The sequence below is a fragment of the Aphidius gifuensis genome, linkage group LG1, assembly GCF_014905175.1.
Source record: "Aphidius gifuensis isolate YNYX2018 linkage group LG1, ASM1490517v1, whole genome shotgun sequence".
In the NCBI taxonomy this organism is placed as follows: domain Eukaryota; kingdom Metazoa; phylum Arthropoda; class Insecta; order Hymenoptera; family Braconidae; genus Aphidius; species Aphidius gifuensis.
This window is the reverse complement of record NC_057788.1, coordinates 23,572,909-23,594,229: the sequence shown is the minus strand read 5'-3', so window position 1 is coordinate 23,594,229 and position 21,321 is coordinate 23,572,909. Positions and strand designations below refer to the sequence as shown.

Genomic DNA, 21,321 nt, shown 5'->3' with positions numbered 1-21,321 from the left:
TGATGATGAAAATGTAAGCGTACCTTTTTCTTCAGGTGGAAGATCATCTTGTGAATCATGATCATGACTTGGATCTGGACTTGATGTATCAATTTGACTTGCTTGACTTCCTGATCTTGCTTCACCTTTTGTTGGTACCCAAAGTTTTTGACCTGGATAGACAAAAGTACTACCAAGTCTATTTAGTTTACTAAGCTCAGAAGGTGTTGTATCAAAACGTGCTGCAACTGATGTCAATGTATCTCTTTCACCCACCTAAAAATAAGAAAAAAATTAATTTAAATTACAGCATCATTATCATAATCAATCAAACGATCAACATCAAATCTTATTAGAGATTTGTTCAACATAAATACAAATATATACATAATACAGCTTTAATGTACATGAAGATCATCATCAAACGTTTGAATTCTGTTGTCAACCAATTTGATTTTGTATATACGAAAGCTCGATCGATTTTACAAACATTATCCACCCACTTTCTCTCACACACTCACATGCATAAATAGATGATACGTATACTCTGCAAATATCGCCAATCGCAATTTCACAGATCACTGCTAATGCAATTCACTGATCATGGGCTCTGTTCAAGACACAAGTGTTCTGTTTAAATCTACATGAACGTATATAATCTAACTGATCAAATGTTCCATCAATATAACAAATAATTTGTATAAAAAAATAGTTGACTTATAAAATATAATTATAAAGTTTCATCAGTTGCTCGTTATTTTAAAATTTTATTGGAAACGTCTCAAGTTGATGATAAGTCTTGATATATATATGAAAGCATTGAAAGTTTTTTATTAAATGAAAAACAAATAGTTTATTGAATTTTTCAAATAACAAAAGCAATATTGTAAATTTTACCAATACATTATCTTTTGATAATGTATATTGGTAAAAGTTTGAGTTGTATTATATATATGCATAACTCAACGAAGAATCGATTGAATGTCAGAGAGTTGATGATGAAAAAAAGACTTGTGTAAAATATCTTGAGTAACTTTAGTTAATTTTTATACAAACTTTTAAGAAATTCATGTAAAAAAGTATATAAAAGAGATAGTGAAAAGAGTGTGATGATAAAAATAATAAAACTATCTTAAAGTACAAAAATACACGTTTGTCTTAAAAAAAAAAAGCAAGATAAATAGAAAAAAAAAAAAAAAAGAACACGAGTTTTGGTGTTGCAGACACTTGGAAGATAATGATCAAATGAGAGAGTACTATTAGGATGAAAATACAGGAAACAGATGGGGATATAATATGGGCCAAGTTGAATACAAGTGAATAAAGAAACAAAAAAGAGCCACAAAAATAAACACAAAACAAAGGAGTAAAAAAAAAAAATTAAGGATGAGATTTCACGAACGGACATGAAGTTGAGAGGATATTTTCTCCATGGCTCAGAATTTCTTAGGGCAAAAGAACAATCGAGAAATCTTCTGTTGGCCTCTTTTTTTTTTTTTTTTTTATTTTAAACTGTTATTACTTTTTTGCTTTTGTTTTCTTCCCTATTATTATTATTATTATTTTTCTTTATCCATTGGAAGCTTGTTGTTTCATGTAGCTTCTGAATTAACTGGGTCATATGCATATATGTATAACAAGTGCTTTAATTACGATTACCAAAAGTGTCTTTAATTGATCCATGACAAAGGATAATTATCGATAAGTCCTCTACTGTCTATGCCAAAATATATATTTATTAATGACACAGTACTATTAGTACAGTTAATTGATTCATCAAGATTGCACAAAGTCGATTGGTTTGCATAATTATGAACAAGGTGAATCATCATTATATTTAGTGAAGAACTTTGGATAGAATTAAATAGTCATTCTTGCAACAAATATCTATAGCACCATGTCTATTTATTTATTTTTCTTTTGTGTTTTTTAGCTTGCCCTAATTTTAACTACCTCGACTAGGACAACAACGTCTTTATCTATGCCAATGGAATTATCAAGCAATTCTTATTATTATTTTTTTCACAAGCTAGTTTTTAAATTTGACTATTTTCATTTTACTATATTAAACACGTTGAAAATATTTTTCGAGTAATTTTTGTTTAAATATTGATTGGTATTTAGTTGACATGCTCATGTAGTAATTTCTGGAATTTCTGATATGCATAACATAATACGAGAATAGCCAATAATTAACACGATGAGAATTGTGGTGATGAACAAGTGTCAAGTAAATATATATACTCCGGATAAAATACGTATTAAATTATCTGTAGGGAAAATATTGTATTTTATTATTATTTTTTTTTTATTCTTCTATATTTTATATATATTTTTTTTATACTTCATTTCTTTAAATTATTTGTTTATGTAAGCATAAAAATAGAGAGTGCATATTTAATTATATCACTTTGATAAAACTCAACCAACTGTACGAAGTTGTGGATAACAGAAATACTGTTTTAACATTGGCTTACTTTGACGTAATTAATTTTAAACAAAATTACAAACATTTTATTATGATCACGTCATGTACTGCTGATGCATCATCATGTGGGTTAGTAAAGGAAAATTTCATGTCTATGAGAGAACTCTGAGAGCTTGTCAGAAGTTAATTTTATGTTACTAATATTGTGTGTATATTATACACAATTAAATAGTTTTAAATTAAAAAAAATATATATAATTAAATTAGTTATTTTTAAAATATATTTTTAGTTAATTAAAAATTTATTTCAACTTTTAGTCATCTAGTGGTTCAATGAGATAAGATGAGACTTTATATCTGATAAAAATCACATAGTGTATTGATAATTTTTTAGGCATAAAAATATCTAAATTTTTTTTTAATTTTAATTAATTTTTAAACTTACAGTATATGCAGTTGTATTTTCTGGTTGAGTAAGACGTGCTTGTTTTTTTTCTTGAAGAGTTGAGCCATCTTTTCCTTCACCTTCTGAATCTGAAAATTAATATAATAAAATAATAAAATATTATCATTCGGCTTTTAATAAAAACAATAAAATTATCAAGGTTCAAGTGTTTGCAGAATAAATAAATATGATTATTATCAAATTATTATTATAGATTTATCAATAACACGTGACACTATTGCGACTGTTAAAATATAAAAAAAAAAATAAAACAAGAAAGTTAGTGATAATGCTTTGATGATTGACTAATCTTTAAACTCAAGGACATGTTAATAGATATTTATATTTCTAAAAATGATAATAATTTTTGATTATTTTACTTAAATATATATATACATATATAAAAAAAATTATTTTCATTATATAATTGATTCAATAAAATATCTTGGGTTCAATTATTAAATTAAATAAAGTCAAGTAGAAATTAGTTGAATTAAATTCCGGACTAAATTGAAAGGAAAAAAAAATTTAATAATTTAATAATCATTAAAAAAAAAAAGACAATGTCTTTCTCAAATTAAAAAAAAAAAAATTTCCAATAATTTGTGAAAGTTTTTCGGTGTTTCATAATAAAAACAACATAGTTTTTCAACAATGATTCTTTATAAAATATTTTTCTCCACTGATGACAAGATTATATAATGAAATAAATAAGAAATAAAAAAGTATTAATCAATTAAACAAACCAGGAATATTCCAAAAATTATTAAAATTTTTTCCATCAAGTGAATATAACACAATAAAATCACCAAATTTATTTTTATTAACACAAACACGTGGTTCATATTCAATAACTTCCCATCCATCAATTGATGAACACTTAACGTCCATTTTTAGTTATTAAATGAAATAAATTTAATAATATTTCAACGATTTACGCGGTTATCAAAACTCAAAACGACTGATGACAGAAAATAAATAAACAAAAAAAAGAAAGACTCGTTATTCTCAAGTTCAGCTCCAAGAGTGTCTGATTGTGAATTAAAAGTTCCCAAGACTCAAGAGTACCACCTTTAACAGTCTACGTATGCATTTTATTTGAATGCCAAATCTAAGATAGTTACTTTTTTTTCTTCTTCAGTTACTTGATATTAATAACAACTCTTTTTATTTATTTTTTTAAACTTCATTACTCATTTTACATATGAGAAAATTTAATCTTATTCCCATGAAGATATACACAGTGTTTGTTAAACAATTTGATAAATATTGCTGTACTTGGTTGTATTTTTTTTTTTTTTCAATATGATAACTCGTCAACTGTTGTAAACTTCAGGTTATACTAGCACTAAAATAGTCAAACGTGTCAAATATAATTGATATGATATTGACAATAACAATAACAGCTAACTAATTGTCTCACTTGGTTGATAACTTGTACTGTTGCTGCTACTTACTGTGCTAAAATTTTCGTAAAGAGTTTAATAGAGTTTAAGACTACTTGGTCAGGACGTGGCAACAAAATGAGTAACATGTTTGTGAGTGGTACAACATAATATATATAAATGACTCAATGATAAGCAACGAATAACTTATCTTGGCACCATTAGCAACAGTTTGTATTTATTTTTGTCAAAAGAAAAAAAAAAACAAAATGACAAAATTCCATATAAATATTAATATGAAACCCGTGGGTTTAAAATATAATTATTTGTTTGAATGGTTTAGAAAAATATTAAATTTAATATGGCACGAAAAAGTCACGCTTTTGGTTGAAATAAAATATTTGGAAAAAAAAAATTTTAAATAAATATTTTATTATTGTTATTGTGTCATTAACTTTTTCCTTTTCTTCTTGATCACGAATATTTTATTTTGGTAAATTTAAAAATATATTTTTATCATTATGTTGCTTATCATTAGTCAAAACGATTTTTTTATTTTTTTTATTTTTTAAACAATGTTGAGTGTTACTTTCGATAACCATTTTGATAAAAATTAAAACGTCAAAATTTTATTATAATTTTTAATTTTTTTTTTTTTCCATTTATCAAAATTGAAATATATAATTTAATTATCAACAATATGAGCATAGCTTTTGTTTAAAAAAAAAAACTTCTTTTTATGTATTAAAAAAAATTTTAAAATTCACTCGAAACCAGATGCAGGTAATTTAATTTCTCGGTTGAATTTAAATAGTAAAATGAGTTTTTTATATTGTATAAATTATTTAATAATTATATACTTTGAAAAAGTCATAATAAAAATGATATTTTTTTGCACTTTTATGAGTTCTATCAATTATAAAAATACTTTATCTAGTCATAAATTGATGTTCATATAAATTCGTTTGACTTTGAGAAAAAGTAAGTCAATAAAATGCGATTGAGTAAGGTCGAGGCCATTTTAAAAAAGAATAAAAAATAATAGATAAATAGTTGATGATGATGAATCTTGTTCAATTATCTCTAATACATTCAGAAATATTTTCACGTCATAAGTTTAATATTAATAATATTATTTTTCTTTTAAATTAAAAATAAATATATATATTTGATATTTGTTTATTGCACAAAAGTATGTGCATAATATTTTTTTTTTACGATCCATTTTATGCCAGAATTTTTTATTATTATTATATTCTTTTAATAGTTTTTTTTATGGAAACAAAAGCTTTTAAAAAAAAATATATATATTTTACCTCTTGTAAGCTTGTCAACAGACTCAAAACGACCCTCGACTTTGCTTCGAAGTGATTCCAGGTCGTATGGTGTAGTAAATCCATGGTCTACACTTCTACTTTTACTCCTGTAAAAATTTAATGATAAAATATTTTAATTAAAAATTAATATTACCTGTAAAAACAGTAAAGTAACAAAAGAAAAAAAAGATAGAAATTTAATTATTATATAAAACAATATCAAAAGCCACATAGCAAGATGCAATAAATTTTTTTCTTACAGTAATTCAAGCAAAATTAATATACTTCCTTTTAATTATATATATATTGAAGTTTGTTAAAAAAAGAAAAAAAAAAAAAACAACAACAACATTAAACAACTACGTACCGAAAAGCTGGCAAATTTTCCGTTGATCTTGAATGTGTGACATCCTGCTGAGATAAACGCCTGGACCTAAGGTTTTCAATAACCAAAAAATCATACAAAAAAAAAAAAAGAAAATAATGTGAGAAAATTAAAATAATACGTGCATATACATACAGTGCAAAATACAATTGATTATAAAAATAGAAGAAAAAAAACAACGTGATTCATAACATTTACATAATATAAAAAAAGTGCATTGATATATTGATAGTAAAAACAAGCTGATAAATTATCTAACAATATAATGATGATTAAATCACTGAAAAATAATATTAATAAATATTTATTTAAAAGCCTAAATAATATTTCATTAAAATAATAATTTATAAGATAAATTAATTGTTGAATTAACAATATTATTTGATTGCAAATTTAAAAAAAAAAAAAAAAAAAAGGATCAGATGTTTTGGCTTTTTATTTTTTACTTTTGTTGTATTTATTCAGTAGAAACAAAAAACAGCTGTTTTATTTGATTAATGTCTGTATATGTCAACAGTATATATTTATTGTTTATTATTATTATATGTCATATGTAAATACATTTGTGTATATTTATGGGTTCATTGGTTTACGTTTAATGTCAATGTAAAAATGTGTTTACATTTTTTTTCCACTATATATGTTTTATTGTTTGAATTTTCTTTTATTATTTTTTTTAAATACTCATAATAAAATGTTTAAATAATAAATAGTCAAAAGTATTTAGTTTTTATTTTTAATCACTTGTATATTTTTTTTTTTGTCACATTTAAGAGGATTATTGTTTTAATTATTATTTATTCAGATTTTTAGCTTTACCATTTGCGTAACGAACTATTTAATAATTATTTTTTTTTAACTAACTAGTATTGTAGATTTAAAATTTATAGATATATTGCGTAGTGCTTTTTTTTACTCCACAAAAATAATAAACAAAATATTCGACCGATGGATATGTTTGTGTGAGTGAATATGCGTCGAGACACATACACACATACGTTTTAATAACTTTTGCAATCGAAAATTAATAAATGATAGAATTGATGAATCGAAAATTCATGATAATTATTTAACAAAAGAGAAAAAAAATAAATATATATCAAGAGTAATAATAATGGTAAATACATACATGATGTGAAAATATGATCCAGGATATACAACAAAGTTTTTCATCATCAACAAACGTACAAACTCCAAAATAATAGGTAATTCACTGTTTTTATGGAATATTTATTAACAAACGTAATCTTCCTTGTACTGACTATCAAATGATAATATTTTTATAACTGATTTGCGTTTATAAATTTAATAAAAATGATAAAAAAGTTGAGAATACAGGAGAGTGTGACTACTCCAAATAACAAATTAACAACGCACAATGAAAACAAAAAAAAAAAAACAAAAAAAAATGGCGTTGCGTTTTTTTTTTATTTTGCGCGCGAATTTAGAAAAAAAAATGGAGCGAAAATTTGAATTAAAAAATGGCATTTCTTTAAAAAAAAACATTCAACATTTATAACAATAATAAAAAATAAATAAATAACAAAAACTAAATTAAATAATCAAAATATTTAAAAATTCACAAAATTTAAAATAAACTAACTTCATTTGACCTTTTTAATTGTCAAATTAAAATTTATAATTATAAAATATAATAATAAAAATTATACAAGTTTAAAAAATTTGTGATAAAGTTTTCTCTTTTTTAATTTAAAAAAAAAACGAGTTCAAGTTAATTCTTGGAGATTTATATATATTTACAAAAAAAAAAAAAAATAATAATTTCATTGATCTATACACCTTCCACAATTGCAAATTTGTAATTTGCATGCAAATGAACCGGTTAAAAAAATTTTTCCATGCATATTAATACTTATCATAGTTGGAATATATTTCTCGGTCAATAATAATGTTAATTTAATTCCGTTAGTTAAAGTAAGTCGAGTAATATAACGAAAAACTAAATAAAAAAAATTAGAAAATTAAAAAAAAGAAAAAAAAAAACCAGTAATATATATGTTGAGTGAAATCTATCACACGATGGCGACAAGTCGGAAGCAATTTCTACACTTGAATCAAGTCTTTGACATGTGTAATACAACACACACTTAATTGTCAAATAGCTATACCAGTCACCAGAGTGCATTGACACAAGAACAAGATAAATCACTGGATAGTACAGAGCTACAAATATCTCAAATTCAATTTGTCATCTACTCAATATAAATAATAAATTTTATCATTTATTTTTTATAAATAAAATAAAAACTATATTAACTATACAATAAATTTATGCATTAACAATTAACACATGGACAATGTGTTACCGTTGAAAATAATTAAAATAAAAAAAATGTGAAAATCTCTGATGAACATTTTACTATATATATATACATAACTATCTAGTTCATCAACTCACAGATTTCACGATATGCACGCGAAATGTGTTTGAAAAAAAATCATGTATAATAATAATATAATAATGAAAAAAAAACATTTTTTTTTTTTTTTTAAATGGTAGTTCGCATATAATGCATGTCAATATGATGAGCATAAAGAGAAAAAAAAAAGAACGATAATGTGAAAATATAAAAATATACAAGTATATTGCATAATTCGTTTACCGTTGTACATGTTTTTTTTTTTTTTATTCATATATATTGAAATCTAGGCCGCAGATATTGATGTCATTCTCACCCGTTAAAATTAATAACTTAAATTGTAGAAATTAAAATTGATAATTTATTTATTTTTTTAAAAAAACTATAATGTATTTTATTATTTTTTTAAACAATAATAATGATGATGTACTTGAATAACAATGTTTATAAAAAAAATTAAAATACGTAAATAGTAATGTGTAATAAATAAATAAGTAAATATAATAAAAAAAAAAAAATAAGCTATATTATTGAAAAGATAAATATAACATCTTCAAATTTGAGAATATGTTGAAAATTTATAATTTTAAAATGAATTTTTATGTTGGTTTTAAAATTTCATATATATATTTTTTAGGTAAAGGTTACTTGTGAGAAGAGAGTTTTGAATGAAGCCAAATAAAAGTCTAGATAGATAAAAAAAAAAAAAAGTTTTTTTTTTTTAAATAAATATCTTTTGGCGATTTAACTGATTCTTGTTGGCAATGAGAATTTAACCAGACACATTTACAACGACAATTTTTTATGTAGTCGAGACATGGAGAATGTCATCGACTTCCTCAACTTGGAAAGTGAGAAAGGACAAGAGACATAAATGAATACCGTTGTGGTCTAACCAAGTTGCAAGAGTCTCAGTTTCGAAATTTCTTGTCTTCTCTTGCGAGACCGCATATAACCACCACTTTATTTGTACAAAACCACTCGACATTTCTGCCATAATAGTTTGGTCAACTTTTATATTATACAGTAAGATATGTAGATAGATTTGTACATTGTAACAATAAACTTCAGCATATTTTTAAAACTCTCTCTTTCTTTTGGTTTTTTTATTTGTTAATTTTTTCATTGTTGGTGATGAAATAAATATAGACAAAGTATTAAAATATAAATTTAAAAACTATCAGAGCTGAGTATTTTAAGGGACAGTGGTTTTTAAATTAGTTATTCAACAATGATGATAGCAATGACTCAAAACAGGAAGCTGAATGAAATTCAAAGACACGTTTAAATTTACATTTAAATTGAAAAATAAAAAAATAAATAATCATTAAAATATATATTGTTATGTTTGTATATAATTTCAGTATATCTTTTTTTTTAAAAATTTTCTAAAAACAGGAATATCTCATCGACATTGAAAATGAAAAAAAAAAAAACAATGATTTAAAAATCCACATAAATTTCGTAACACTAAGTTGCAAAAAATAAAAAATAGGATGGGTTGATAATTTTTTTAGAATTAGTCAACTCGGACATGGCCATTTGGTCAGGGTCAACAAGTAAATTTAAAAATTCTAGGTAGGCAGAAAATTTTTGAAAGTTTAATCACAGTCATTCACATAAATAAGACAAAATAATATTAATAAATAATAATAATAATAATAATTAATAATAATTTTCGATTTTTTAAAAATATTGATATCAAATTATACTTAATTTTTTATTTATAAAAAAAAAAAACTAGTCAATTTCAATTTTTATCTATTTTTTTGTGAATTAAAAATATTTTCTGGCATTGAATAAATTTACTTGTGTTAAAATAAATTTTAAATTTTTTCAAGTGTTAATAATGAATGAATTAAAGCCACTTGGAAGTTAGACCCACAGTTAAATAAAAAAAGGAAACTCACATGAGGGTTACCGAACTTAAATTTAATTTATTCTAAATGCTTGTTGGTGTTATATACAAAGCAAAACATATAATATTTATATTTAAATACATAAACAAATATATCAAAAAATCATATATAAACTAACTGAGTAAATAATTATATTCATTTCCTATTAGTTAATATATGCATATAACATTTATGTTTTGAAACGTGATTCGCGAAACAATATATATATAGCCTTCAAATCTATATTCTACATATTAATCTTGGACTACCATATACATATATGCTTCTATATATATATATACTAATAGCTATCAATATCAATAAAAACAATAATATATATATATACAAATTGCAAGGACAATTTATAATTGTATGCAATAATTTTATAACAACAGAATGCTAATAAGAAAACTTAAAAATTATAACTCATCAAATTTCATATTTAATTACCGTGTCGCAATTGAAAAATTTTATTGGTAATTTAAAAAATAATAATGTCAATTTGTATGAAATTTATATATGACATGTGTATAGCAACAATTGTTTAATTGAGAGAAATTTAAATGAAGAAAAAGGTATATAATAATAAGGTTTCTATTTCCTTTATACAATACAATGCAAATTAATTATATAGATTTGATATTTTCACATATTTAACTATTACTGAGAAATAGTATTTACTCATAATGCTTTATGGTGTAGTAAGTAGTTGAAATTGAGATAAAGCTGATGAAAATTTAGCTGTATTGATTTTTCGATTTACAATATTGTTTGATAAAATTTTAGTGAAGAAGAAGCCAGCTGATGGAAACAAAATCAAAGCCACACTGAAGAATCAGTGCATGACCAATCGAGAGAAATAGAAACGACAAACTATAATGAACATCAGAAAATATATATAGTGATGCAAGTGCATACAATATATACTGTGTGTATATTATTGAATCAAAATGAGAGAAGAGAAATTAACTTCCGAGACTGGCAAGTGAATTGATGTAACACGTTAAATCGTTTCTCTACATGTATGAATATATATAACGATAACATATATATATATGGATAATTTTGATGCGTGGGTAAATTTTATAAATTTTACATGCAATACTTGTACCATCACAGTCAAAATTATGATAATATGTATGAATACAATGATTCATATAAGATAAATCGAGTAAGATAGCGTTGAGTATTCATAGATAAATTTAATACATCTTCATTTAAAAATTGACAATATTATTCATGACATGTATTTATAAAAAATATTTGATTTATTTATAAAATTTTGTAATGATGAATGAGTAAAATAACAATTATTACTCGATACTGTAAGATTACAATGATTTTTATGATTTAATACGTTAAATCGAATTTTAACTCTATATTATTTATATAAATATATTAACTTTATTTTTGATAAAAATTCAAAATTATAAATATATATGATAAGATAAAAATTTTATTTAATGAAATTTTTAATATTTGTAGTGGGTAAAAATTATAATAAATTTTACATGCAAAATTAAATAACTGAAATACCTATTATAAAAATATGTCAAAAATTGTATAATATATTGCATTATATACATAAAACAAATGTAACAAATGAATATTTCATAAGTGATTCACTGCATTAAGATAAATTGTCGTAGATCGTAAGATTATACTTGATATCTATATTTACCGAGCCTCGTTGAGTATTCATAGATAAATTTAATACATCTTCATTTAAAAATTGACAATATTATTCATGACATGTATTTATAAAAAATATTTGATTTATTTTTATTTTCATTTATAATTAATTTTGGTAATGATGATTCAATTAATAGTGTGTATACATTTAATGTTATTAAAACGATAATAAGTTTGATATTTACTATGTGATATTGATGTGTATATACACTGAAAATTTTAACTGATTATAATTGTGGTTACAGAGAAGGTATATATTGATAAATCGATTGTGGTATTATTGTAACATGTATATACAAATAATTAAATTAAAAATGAGTATAATTAATTCAATTTATTAAAAGGCATATGACTTGTTAATATTGATTTTTAAATTTTACAATCTATTTAAAATTAATAAACAAAAATTTATGAGTTTAAAAATATAAATAAAAAAATAAAAAACTATTATTGTCATTTAATAAACATGATAATATATATATTTACAGTGACTTGTTTGATAAACAATTTAATCGATCATTATATAATTAAATTTTTTTATTTTTTATTTATTTACTGTTGATAAAAATATTTATATATATTTTTTTTAACTACCGCAACATGTGTTGATGTCATTAACACATTGCATCATCATCATACTATTCATCTGTAAGGTATCTAACACAATTTTTAACTTATCATGAATACGGCTTAAAACGATAACTATTGGAACAAAAAATACATATATATATTTATTGAATTGGTCAATGAATTTATTGAGAAAGTGGAAGGCATCAAAATCAATGTAATAATTCTCCATCATAGTGAAAGTATATAACGATATAAATAAACAAATAAATAAATAAAAAAATATAAATTTGTTTCGTATATATATATAAGATACAGTAAAAAACGAGAATTAGAAATTTATTCGTTTTTAAAGTCAACGGTATATATATATATTTTTAGAATCAAGTTTTTTTTAGTGTTTATATTTTTATTTTTTTTCATTTTTGTTTTGATTCTTTATATTTGTATTTAATTTAGTTAGCATCAAGCCAAAATAGCTAACACATTAATTTTTATTTTCGTTTTTTTGCAATAACATTTCCTTGATATTCAAGTATTTACAAATAAAACGAGAAGACCAATGACTGAAATTTATTGCGCAATATCCGTGTTTCAATAAACTGGTTAAAAAAATACATGATAATGTTACTTGTTGCACCAGTTATTAGTAAGTTTTTTTTTTCTTCTTTTTTTTTTTTTTTTTTATGTGTGTTAATATAAAAAATAAAAATATTTGACAAATAAAACCAACAAATTGTCTTCCTGTTTTATCTTTAAATTTGCATGTCACTATACTTTTTTTATTGTTAAAAAAAATTTATCAGTCATCATTTTGTTAATTTTTTGTTAACAATTTACTGTGAATCACAAACTTTTTTTTTTATCTCTCGATATAAATAAAATACTTGCAAAAAAAAAATAATAATAGAAAAATAACAAAATGATAGAAATGAGTAATGTTTACTGCTTATGAAATAATTCGTCCATGTTGTCAATGCAAGTTGCGGAAGGAAATTGTTGAATAATGATACATTACTTGGATTGTATGTCACTTATGAAAATTATTAAAGAAGGTCAATTTGAAGTGATATTTTAGCATGGTGTCTAAATCCATCTATATTTCTTTTATTTTTACAGTAATCTCAATTTAAAAGCTTTAATTATTTTTATGACTACACCTTAGTTAAATTAATAAATAATCAATGCACGTATATTAATAATTTCAATAAAAAAAAAAAATAAAAAATAATAATAATAATTCAAGTCATCACATCATTATTATCATCAGTCATTTTAATACTTTGAACTTTTAAAGAGACACAAGAGATCATTGAAAATAGCTGTAATATGGCTATTGTCTTTTGCTAGTTGAATAAAAAATAATTAAAATAAAAAATAATAATAAAAGCACTAGAATTAGATTCACGCAATTGTTACAACTCGATAAACACATTTACTTAAAGTATTTAAACCACTTGACTCAAGGCCGCTTTCATTAAACAAAAATAAAATTTTTTTTTTTCAAATAACAAAATAAATAAAAGTATAGACGCAGCTTAAAAAGTGGAAACTGCTTTTGTATGTATATCAGACTGTATTATTGTATAATAAATATAATAAATTAAATGATAATAATTATACCTTGATACTGAATCTGGTACAAATATATTCCACCATGATAGTCTTTTTTGTCTTCCAGCATAAATTGCTTCAGTGCTGCCAACATCAGATGGTATACCAAAAAGTCCTTTTTTTCTTTTTCTATCAGTTTTTGGTGTTTTATTATTAGCCAATGGATGCCATGATTTTCTACGTCCTTTTTTTAACTTTTCTTTTTCTTTTTCATTAAAAACAACATCATGATTTTCTTCTAATAAATCATCAGTAACATAAAATACTGATGAACGACGTTGATTACCTTCACTACTACGTCGTTTTTCTTTTATTTCTTTTGTTTCTTTTGGTTCTTTTAATTTATTATTTTCTTTTTCATCAAATATACTTCCACGTCTTGCACGTGAAAAAAAACTGTCACGTCGTGCACGTAAATCATCTAGGACACTGTGACGACGACCTTTTGATTCACGAAATATAACTGTTGGTTGTTGTGGTTCATTATTATTATTATTATTATAATTAATAATATTATTATTGTGATGATGATTAATTGTCGCTGATTCCTCAATACTAATTGGAATTGAATTTGTCGATGCAAATTTTGCAATTGATGGTATAGAACTTGGTGAATCCATGATAAACATTTCCATATTATTATTGACTGAAAAACTTGACATTAATTTTTTTCACTGGTTAAAAACTATTAATTTATAGTTATAGTATTTATTTAATTGTTGCAAATGAAATGAGTAAAAAAAAAATATTACTTTTTTTCTACTAACAAAATTCACTAGCTGACACTTTTTAAAATATAAATTCCAAGTATATATGATAAAATTTCACATAATGGTTACGTGAATAGTTGCATTTAATCGCACTCAGTTAATACCACTACTTGAACAGACGTTAATAATTTAAACTTGATGGTGTGTATATAGATATGCGGTTAGAGCCTTCGATGTTGCTTGGTATTAAATCCCGGTGAAAGCCGACCTACAGCCCACGACCGCCTTTTCACTATGGACAGACTTAACTGGTGCTGTATGTTGAGTTTGTTTCGTACAACTGGCCAATAACACCAGAACAAGTATTATTATTAAAACCAAGCCATCGTCAGTAACAACAACAGCAGCAGCAGCAGCAGTAGCAACAGCAAAAGCAGTGTGTTGGCCTAGGCACTATGCTCGACTGCTTTTTTTTATTTATATTTTTTCCTCTTCTCCTTCACCTTTTTTTCATCACCTCCACAATAGTATAAACAATTTGTTTTTTATCCTTGTCAAATTTTTATTTATCACACTTTTACCTATATATCTCAACTTGAATATTATTATTATTTTTTTTTTTGTTAACACTGCGGTAATAATATATTTGTGAGCAAAATTGTAAAATTATTGAAAAATTATTTTAAACAATATATATTGTTTGAAGTGGCAGGGATTTAAATTAATATATAAATTATTAATTTATATGAAATTAGAAAAATTAAAAATAAAAGCAGAAGAATATAGATATCCTGGAGACGATGAAACCACAAAGGCAACACAACGAAGACTGAAGTAGACTCAAGAGACAACGATGTGAATATATCTTCAGGTTCTTTGACGGTTAGTTGAGGTTTTTTTTTTTGTTATTCTTGTTTAATACACGCCCTTCCAAGGTGAATGTAAAGGTGAACAGACCTCAGATATGCGAATTTTATTCGCCAACAATCTTGTTGACCTTGAGAGGCCAATATTATTTTATTATTTTCCTTTTGTTTTATTTATTTTTTTCCCATAAATATAAACTTGATTGCAGGTAAATAATTGTTGTCACTTTGATTTTATTACATTATTCCTTTTTATTTTTTTTTGCAAAAGTTTTCGTTTTTTTTTTATTTTAATATTTAAACGTTTAATTTATATTGTGAGACACAGTGAAACACAACGATCAGACTAATTGAAAAAAAATTAATTTTTTAATACATCAATTAGTCAGAAATTTATAAGATAAAAATTCTGCTAATATAGAAGGGGAAGTGCAGATTGAAGGAGGAACTTTATCAACTCGAAGTAATGATTATTTATAAAAAAAAAAAAAAAAAATAATGATATTAAAATTTTATTATAAAATGTAAAAGAAAAATTTATTTAAAAAAAAAAATCACACTTTATCAGTCACCTTTATCACACTGAGATACCAAGATAACAGACAAATATCGTTGTGACATTATTATCTCGGCTCGCATGATTTTGTATTTTTGTTTTTTTTTTTCAAAAGATTGATTTTTAATTAAAAAATTAATTATAAAATAATATTTTCTCTTTTTTTCAGTGTACCTATTGCCTAATTTTTTTCATTTTTAAAAATTAATTTATTAAAAATATATTATACCTCAACTAAAATTTTAATAGTATATTAATTAATTACTAGTGCAGGTTGCAACTTAACACTGTCAATAAATTAAACGACAAGCTGAGCTTAGCGTTACTGTGCAAAATATACAATGATACTAAGCAGGAGCGAATGTAAGAGCGAGTATTTATATACGAGACAGCCAAGTTTTAGTATGTGTCTTTGTCTTTAAACTGAGATCCAATACACGTGAACATTGACAATAAACAAATCGTACAGATGCATATGTGCAAATAAATTAAATTATTATTATTTTACTATTGTCTTCTCTTTGTACAAATACACAACGAAAAATAATTTTAAAGTATACTGTCAAAGATAAGACAGCCACTCATGCATTTATATATATTATTGCTCAAATTGAAAATAAAAAAAAATTAAATTAAAAAATTGAAAAATTCTTTAAATTTTTGATTTTACTTTGTGTATAATAATTTCAATGTGTCATTTATGTTGACATTGGCTTTCTCAAATTATCAGAAAAATGACCTGAATTATTAGTATTTTATGTCAACAGTTCAAAAAAAAAAAAATAAAAAAAAAACAATCATAATTAATAAAGCAAATATCCGCAGGCTTTTTTTGTGCTGTAAAATACTGTATAGTCTTGTGACCAGTTAAATGAGATTATATATATTATTATGTACATGTAATTTTTTTTTTCTTTATTCTTGCACGAAAATAAATGACTCGTTAATAAGCACTTGCATGTACCAATATTATTAGGAACTATGTAAAAAATTGTGCCAACTCATATGGAATTAATATTGTATATCAGTATAAAAGCTTGTAATTTTATTTTTGTTATTATTAACTTTATTTCTTTTGTAAAATGAGTGAGCGAGGTCAATTGGTATTAATCGAATTAAAACGAATGTCTTGGTATTTATTTTTGTCTCTATAATAATTTCATAATTACTATGCTATTAAATTGAAAAATTGTTTCCACAATTTTGCACGTCCGTTTTATATTATATAGAAAAATTAATAATTTGTTGAATTGATAAAAAATAAAAATGAAGAAGCCTCAAGTAAATGTACTTTTTTTTTTTTCTCTGTCAGTAAGTAAACGTGCATGTTTATGTTTTATTTCTTCGTATCATCAAAGAGTTATATGCACACCTTATTTAGTATCACACAATACTGATTATTTTGTTTATTTTATTTAACATTATTTTTATTTTCAACTTTAAGATAATGTCCTTGACACCATTGATGTAAACATTAAATCAAATAAAAATTTTATCCTCTCTCTTCTTTTTTTTTTTTTAATATAATTTTAGGGTTGCTAAAAGAGTACGCCATAAACTGATTGAAAAATAAATAAATGCACTAAAAATTATAGACTACATAAATATGTTTAATAATATCAGTTATAAATAATTTCCATCAAACAAACTCCTCGAAAATTCTGAGAAGTTTTGATAATATTTTTCAAGCAAAGAAGATAAATATGTGCTCTGAAAAAAAATTATATATGACGGAAATTGTTTAGCCTTCTGGCTGTTGCCAAATATAGGAGGATAATAATAGGGTGTTCAGAAAAAATAAAAATACCACAAGATGGGTATATGAATGAGAGAAAATTCCAATGTTGAATAAATAACTTAAATTTTATTTATTCGTAAATTCTGGTGAAAGTAAATATTTAGATACCGGAAATTTCGCCAATACAGTGAGCATTGAACCACAATTTTTTGGAATACATGTTTCATTTTGTTTTTTTTTTTGCTTTTAATTCATTTTTATATCTTGCGCTTTTTTTTTTCATTTAGTATTGCCCAGAGGCACGTAATCCGGTTTATAAAATTCAGTGGCGTTGGAACATAAATATAAGAAAAAAAAAAAATTATCGCACATGATGCTTTTAATTTTAAAGATATGAGTGAGCATAAAAAGCAAGTAGTAAAGTTAAAATAAGTGAGTGAGTGTCTCGATATTTGACGTGACTATTGGCACGTTAAGGTCATCTTGATGTAAATGTGAAAGTCTTCTAATAAACGACACAATCGTGTTCAACTTGAAGAGTGAGCATATTAAAAATAAAATATATATTATAAATAAAATACTCAAGAGTCAAGACACATCGTATGCGGAAGATGATTTGAGATATTAGGGTCAAACTCTGATAAGGCAAAACGAGCTCTAATTTAAGATGAACATTACAAGAATTAAAAGTATATGTATATGACTAATTCGAGTAATTTAAATTCATCATGTTTAAAAGAAATAAAAGAAATTATAATATTATATTCTTAGGGATGAAACTTTATCTGAGGTGATATATTAGCTTAGCTTTTTTTTTATATTTACGACACCGATGTAGTAATAATTCGTTGTTATATTATACAATTTAATAATAATAATTACATACGGTGTTCTATGAGAATTTTTATATATAGGTATAGAGTCGATATCTTCAAAATATGGTTTACGGTATTTTGCGAAAAATAATGCTTGGGCCCAGTAGTTTTTTTTGAATCTAGTTGAAATAAGCCTCTAGAAAGCAAATATATTTGCTCTATAAATTTGAAAAAAAAATTACTAATGGATTTTCTGGAGAGAATTTTCGGAAAAAAAAATAACATGAAAATATGATAAATTTTAGTTTTTTTTAGAAAAAAATTCAAAAAAAGTAATTCCGTTACCGGGAATCGAACCCGGACCTTCTGGGTGAAAGCCAGATATCCTTTTTTTTTTTTTAAGAAAGTTTATTTATTTTTTTATTTGTTGAGTACATAATTAAACAAGAAGAGGTAAAATTAAAACTTAAACTAAAACCTGAAAGAAATAATAATGTTAATAGATTTTGCACATTTGGTTGTACTTATATCTATTGTTGTTGTTTATTTTCATTTATATTATTGTTATTGTTATTGTTTTGTTATTTTGATATTTATCAAACTGGATAAGATTTAGAATGCGGAAAAATTGTGGTTGTTAAAAAAAACCGCTTTGAATTATTTTAAGAATTTCTGTTAAGTCTAGATGAGGATGAAATATGAGGAAGAAAGGGATGATGGTAGAGTGAGTGAATGAAGAAAGAATAAATAATGGTATGGAGATGAGTGTATTTACATATTTACAATGATGGTGATGGATGAGTATGAGTATTGTTTTATTTTTATGTGTTGATTCCTTGGTGTGGAGTCAGTTGTTGATATGTTGGCGATGAGTCAATAGGTACCATTTGGTCTTAGTATTTTATCAAGGATTATGTTGATGAATTTTGAGTCTTTGTTGAGCCACCAATATTTTTTAAAGTTAAGCCTGTGCTTATCATTATGGTCCACAGAAGGTAAAGCTGTTGAATACCCAAATGCATCATGTCTTCTAGTGGTGAAGTCATTGGCAGTGTATCTTATTTTTTTGTTTTTACGGTGACGTCTGAAGTGATATATGATTGGTATGTTGTTTTCGTTTTGGATAAGACCTTCGTTATCACATTCCATAAAATCCTGAGGTTGCAAGTAGCCTTCATGCTTCCTCAGCTGGTAGTCGCTGGCCTCGACAGAACCAAGGTTTTTTATTAGGTTGTTGTTGATGATGATTATGTTACTGAAGTAATCACGAGTCAGCTTGATGATGAAATTATCTATTCTAGGGATGCCAGCCCTATCGTAGATAATTTCATTGCTGACTCTCCTAGTGTAGTTTGATTCCTTGGATCTGTGGAGGCCAAGGCAAACTCTCAGACAGGATCTCTCGAACTGCCTCAACTCTTCCATCTGTGCAGCACCAACGTTCCACCAGACTTGACAAGCATATGTTAGAATAGGTCGTATTAATAACTGGTAACATATTACTTTAGCTATCTTTGACAACGACTTACTATGAAATAAGTTGGCGTTAGCCATGAAGGCCCTGTTAGCTTTTTTTATTTGGCATTCAATATGGTGGTCCAATCGAAGCAAATCATCAATGTCTACACCAAGATATTTGGCTGATGTGTTGTGTGGGATGTCAATTTGAGTATTGGTACCTGGTATGGTTGTTGTTAGTTTGATTGAGTGTTTAACACAGTTGTTAATTTTTGTAATTTCAGTTGTTGGTTTTTTAAACAGTATGGTGGAGCATTTTTGTGGGCTGATTTTTAATCGCCATGTGGTGTAGTAGGTGTTGACTTTTTGGAGTATGTTATTTAATTTATCTTGGATTGTAGTTGGGTATCTGTCTCCAACATAGATTATTAAATCATCAGCGAATGCAAGTGAATATGTATCACTGTCTTGTTCATTTAGTCCAAAAGAGTTGATTATTTGAGCGTTGTAGATGTTGAATAGGATGGGTGAGTTCACCGTACCTTGTTGGAGACCTGCTTTTATTTCAAACTCTTTGGATGATTTATTTTTCCCATCTGTTGTGATAAATTTTTTATTTGTGGTCATGTTTCTTGTGATGAATTTGATATGGTCCGGAAATTTAAGATTGGTCATTTTATAGATGAGACCGTCTAACCAGACCGTATCAAATGCCTTTTCGAGGTCGATTAGAATGGCTCCAACCATTCTGTTCTTTAAGACGTATTTGTTTGTATCAGCTAACAGTTTGTGCAGGGCATGGACAGTGCTGTGTTTATTTTTAAATCCAAACTGTTGGTCTGGGATGATGTTTTGTTTGGTACAAAAGTTGTTGATGCTGTTGTTAATTACAATTTCAAATGTTTTACTTATTGATGGTGTTAAGCTGATGGGTCGGTAGCTGGAAGGGTCATCTGGTGTTTTATCTTTTTTTAGAATTGGTATGACATAAGCTGTTTTCCATATATTGGGAAAGTAGTAGTGGTTTAAGCAGTTGTTGAAGATTATAGTGTATGCTTTTATTATTTTATTAGGTAGATTCTTGAGTA

At 24.8% G+C, this 21,321-nt stretch overlaps 1 protein-coding gene across 21 annotated transcripts in view; it reads right to left on the bottom strand.

Moving 5' to 3' along the window:
- Positions 1-21,321, bottom strand: part of LOC122854370 (TLD domain-containing protein 2-like) — a 102,649-nt gene that overhangs the window by 23,654 nt on the left and 57,674 nt on the right. For 7 of the 21 annotated variants that reach the window (XM_044155071.1, XM_044155063.1, XM_044155090.1 and 4 more), the window contains 3 exons: positions 5,554-5,660; positions 2,853-2,941; positions 24-255 (listed from right to left, as the gene is read on the bottom strand). In XM_044155071.1, coding sequence (XP_044011006.1) covers positions 24-255; positions 2,853-2,941; positions 5,554-5,660 — 428 coding nt within the window. Of the gene's footprint in view, positions 1-23; positions 256-2,852; positions 2,942-5,553; positions 5,661-5,920; positions 5,987-14,099; positions 18,157-21,321 lie in introns of those variants that run through there. The other 14 variants (XM_044155023.1, XM_044155032.1, XM_044155049.1 and 11 more) reach the window with 4 other exon arrangements.